Source organism: Quercus robur, chromosome 10 (genome assembly GCF_932294415.1).
Source record: "Quercus robur chromosome 10, dhQueRobu3.1, whole genome shotgun sequence".
Taxonomy (NCBI): domain Eukaryota; kingdom Viridiplantae; phylum Streptophyta; class Magnoliopsida; order Fagales; family Fagaceae; genus Quercus; species Quercus robur.
This window is the reverse complement of record NC_065543.1, coordinates 46,116,160-46,119,890: the sequence shown is the minus strand read 5'-3', so window position 1 is coordinate 46,119,890 and position 3,731 is coordinate 46,116,160. Positions and strand designations below refer to the sequence as shown.

Genomic DNA, 3,731 nt, shown 5'->3' with positions numbered 1-3,731 from the left:
AGCAACTAAAATTGCTCTTCCCTAGCTAATCTATTAACCCCCCTACAAATATGAGAAAATGTACATAACCGCAAACAAGACCCCAACCACTTAATATCCTGTATAATATGGCCCATCCATGATCTGTCTTGCATCAGATTTTTGATAGCTTTGATGACTTGTAGGGAATCACCTTCAAGCTCCACCGTTGAAAGACTAATTTCCTGAGCAAAAATGAGAGCACGCCTAGCTGCCAGTGCTTCCACCACATCCACCGAGCTGGGCAGGGGGATTCGTTGACTAAGAGTAGCGATAATCATCCCATGCTCGTCCTGGCGACAACCCCCAAGCCAGCAAGGTCCATGTTCTCAAAGATAGCACCATCAAAGTTGATCTTGAACAAACCTGCAGAAGGGGGCTTCCAACGTACCACCTCACGTGGAACCACTGGCCTTGTGGAAGAACGCTGCACATCCCGAAACTCTTGTAGCAATTCCTTGGCTTTTCTGACCGTATCACCCATATCCCAGACTTGCTCTTTTGCTCCTAATTTGTTGCGGCGGGTCCATATACTCCAGGCAACCATGGAAAACAGGGCAGCAATATTAGAGGTAGTATCGGTGAGTATAAATGAAACAAGGTCTCCAAAGCTTCTAAAAACTTTTGAACGTGGAAAACTGAGGGTCTGATCTGAGAGCAACACACACTTGGCGAAATCACATAACCAAAGGCAATGAAGCACATCTTCAGGGTGATCCTCGCACAGGTTGCATCTATTATCAAGGATGATGTGCCGGGCACAGAGATTGAAATTAGTGGGTAGTGATACAGACGCCGCGCGCCACAAGAAATGTCGCACTTTGTTTGGCACCTTAAGCTTCCAAATTCCCTTCCACAGACGTTTACCAACTTCGACATCCGGCTAACCAGTTTGTGCTTGCTGAATCTCATTTGCCATAAGCTGAGAGGCACTCTTCACTGAATATATACCATCAGGTGTTCTAGGCCAAATAAGCAGGTCCTCCTCTGTATGTAAGCTGACAGGAATGCTCTTAATACCCTTCGCTTCCCACGGAAAGAAATTCTGGTCTATGAGCTCCACATCCCAAATCTTCGTGCCCGGTAAAAACAGATCCTTCACAACCACCAATGATGGATCGTGCTGAGGAGATAGGATCTGTCCTCCAGATGACTCCACCCATCTACTAGTCCATATATTTATTCTTGACCCATCCCCAACTCTCCACCTAGCCCCCTTGTAAATCACCTCTCTTGCCTGCAAAATGCTCTTCCATGCAAAAGAGCTTTGAGGATTGATGTCCACATCTAATATACTTCCATTGGGAAAATACTTGGATTTAAAAACTTTGTAAAGCAAAGTATCCTTCTCATGGAAAAGCCTCCATACTTGTTTTCCAAGCAGTGCATCGTTAAATTGTCTTAGATCCCAGAAACCCATACCACCAAGGGATTTTGAAGAGCAAAGAGTGCTCCATTTTACCCATTGCATCTTCCTTGCATTATCTTGATGCCCCCACCAAAACTTGCAAATCATCGCTTCAATGTCTTTTATCAAGCCTAATGGTAATCGAAACATGCTCATGGAGTAAGTAGGAATGGATTGGACCACCGCCTTGATCATCACTTCCTTTCCCGCTTGTGAGAATAGCCTCTCCTTCCGCCCTTGCATTTTATTCCAAATCCTCTCCTTTATTTGATTGAAGCAAGCTTTTTTCTGCCTCCCCACAAAAGATGGTAAACCCAAATATTTCTCATAATTTTTTATGGCTGGCACCCCCAACAAGACCTTGATTTCTTGCTGAACATTTTCGGGGGTATTTCTGCTAAAGAAGAGAGTGGTTTTAGCCGAATTCACCTGTTGTCTTGAGGCATCTTCATACCATTCAAGAATTTGCTGAATTTTCAAACATTAATCTATACTTTACCTGCAAAATAGGAGACAATCATCTGCAAAGAAGAGATGAGTAATCCGTGGGCCCTGTCTATATATTGATAAACCTCTAATCTCATTATCTTCGGCAGCTTTGCAAAGGAGAGCATTTAACCCCTCAGCACAAAACAGAAAGAGAAAGGGAGAAAGAGGATCACCCTGTCTCAAACCCCTAGAAGGTTGAATAAACCCCTGAGGTTCTCCATTTAGCAAAATGGAATAGGTCACTGTTGAAACACATTGCATAATCATAGCCACCCATGACTCTTGGAACCCCATTTGCAAAAGGATTCTTTCTAGAAACTTCCATTCCACCCTGTCATAGGCCTTACTCATATCAAGCTTCAAGGCCATAAAACCCTCCTTCCCAGAGCATTGGGTTTTCATGTAATGCAAAGATTCGAATGCTATTAGAATGTTATCAGTAATAAGCCTATCTGTAGTAAAAGCACTTTGAGCCTCTGAGATTATAGAGTTGAGCAAAGGCTTTAATCTGTTAGCAATAACTTTACTAATAATTTTATAAAGCACATTGCACAAATTAATAGGTCTAAAATCTGAAACATTCTCAGGATTGCTCACTTTTGGAATCAAAGTAATGAAAGTGTGGTTGATAGATTTAAGAAAAGTACCAGAATTTAGACAAGAAAGGACAGCATTAGAGACATCAGGCCCCACATTCAACCAAAATGACTGTTAAAAAAGGGGGGGGGGGGGGCCATCCCATCAGGACCTGGTGCCTTTGAAGGAGCCATTTGTTTGATGGCAACATCCACTTCCTCTCTGCTATAAGGTTTCGTTAATTCAGTATTCATGCTATCCGTAACAACCCTTTTCACACCCTCTAGCACACGGTCAAGATCATGGACATTAGATGAAGAGAAGAGTCTGGTATAAAACTCCACAAAGATCCTAGAGACAACCCTCTCATCGGCCTACCATACACCATCTGCCTCCCAAATGCCTTTGATGAAATTTCGCCGTTTTCTCTGAGTTGCCACTACATGAAAATACTTAGTATTGTTATCGCCCTTCGCCACGCATTGTGTTCTAGCCCTTTGCCTCCACATTTGACTCTCTTTCTCAAGCAAAAAGTTGAGCTCACGTTTTAGGGAGACAACCAAGTCGTAGCTAACTTCATTTGCTGCCAACTCTTCGGCCTTCCATAACTCCTCCTTCTTCATTTTAATCTGATTCTTAACATTGCTGAAATGCTCTTTACTCCAAGACTTCAACATCTTCTTACATTTCTTAAGTTTTTGTACCACCTTGAACATTGGAGTACCATGATTTTCAACTTGCCAAGCTCTTAATACCGTGTCGCCGCACCCTTTATCAGCCAGCCACATCTCCTCAAACCGAAAAGTCTTCCTAATCCAACGCTGAGCTTTATTATTTGGGTTAAGGATCAAACAAATAGGTCAGTGATCAGAAGAATAGCAATAAAGGTGCCTCACTGTAGCTGCCGGAAATTTCGACATCCAATCATAATTGGCCACACCCCTGTCAAGACGTTCCCAAATCATGTACTCGTGTCTCCTACCATGCCATGTGAATTCTGGTCCTGTAAAGCCAAGGTCTAAAAAGCCACAAAAATCCAATGCCTCACGAAAAGCTTGCATCACGCATGCGGGCGAAGTCTACCACCTTTCTTTTCCTTGATATGCAAAAGTTCATCAAAATCGCCCATGCAACACCAAGATAAATGAGGTTTTAAGTGCAACAACCGGAGCATACTCCATGCCTCTTCTCTGTGATTTGCATCTGGTTCCCCATAAAACCCAGTAAACCTCCATGCCTT

The 3,731-nt window shown here is 43.0% G+C and overlaps 1 protein-coding gene across 1 annotated transcript; it reads right to left on the bottom strand.

Moving 5' to 3' along the window:
• Nucleotides 1-295: 295 nt before the first annotated feature.
• LOC126704240 (uncharacterized) lies at nt 296-3,279 on the bottom strand. The gene is made up of 5 exons (XM_050403257.1): nt 2,877-3,279; nt 2,664-2,774; nt 1,999-2,511; nt 907-1,872; nt 296-669 (listed from the first exon to the last, which is right to left on the bottom strand). The coding sequence occupies exons 1-5, from the start codon at nt 3,277-3,279 to the stop codon at nt 296-298; spliced, it is 2,367 nt and encodes a 788-aa protein (XP_050259214.1).
• Between the last annotated feature and the right edge of the window lie 452 nt (nt 3,280-3,731).

Excerpts from the sequence above, each read along its gene's own strand:
- LOC126704240 (XM_050403257.1), bottom strand. The coding sequence starts at position 3,279 with ATGTGGCTGGCTGATAAAGGGTGCGGCGACACGGTATTAAGAGCTTGG. Across the intron at positions 2,512-2,663 it reads GGCTCCTTCAAAGGCACCAG|TGAGCAATCCTGAGAATGTT; the intron begins GTCCTGATGGGA and ends TGATTCCAAAAG. Across the intron at positions 670-906 it reads GATTCAGCAAGCACAAACTG|ATCAGACCCTCAGTTTTCCA; the intron begins GTTAGCCGGATG and ends TGTTGCTCTCAG.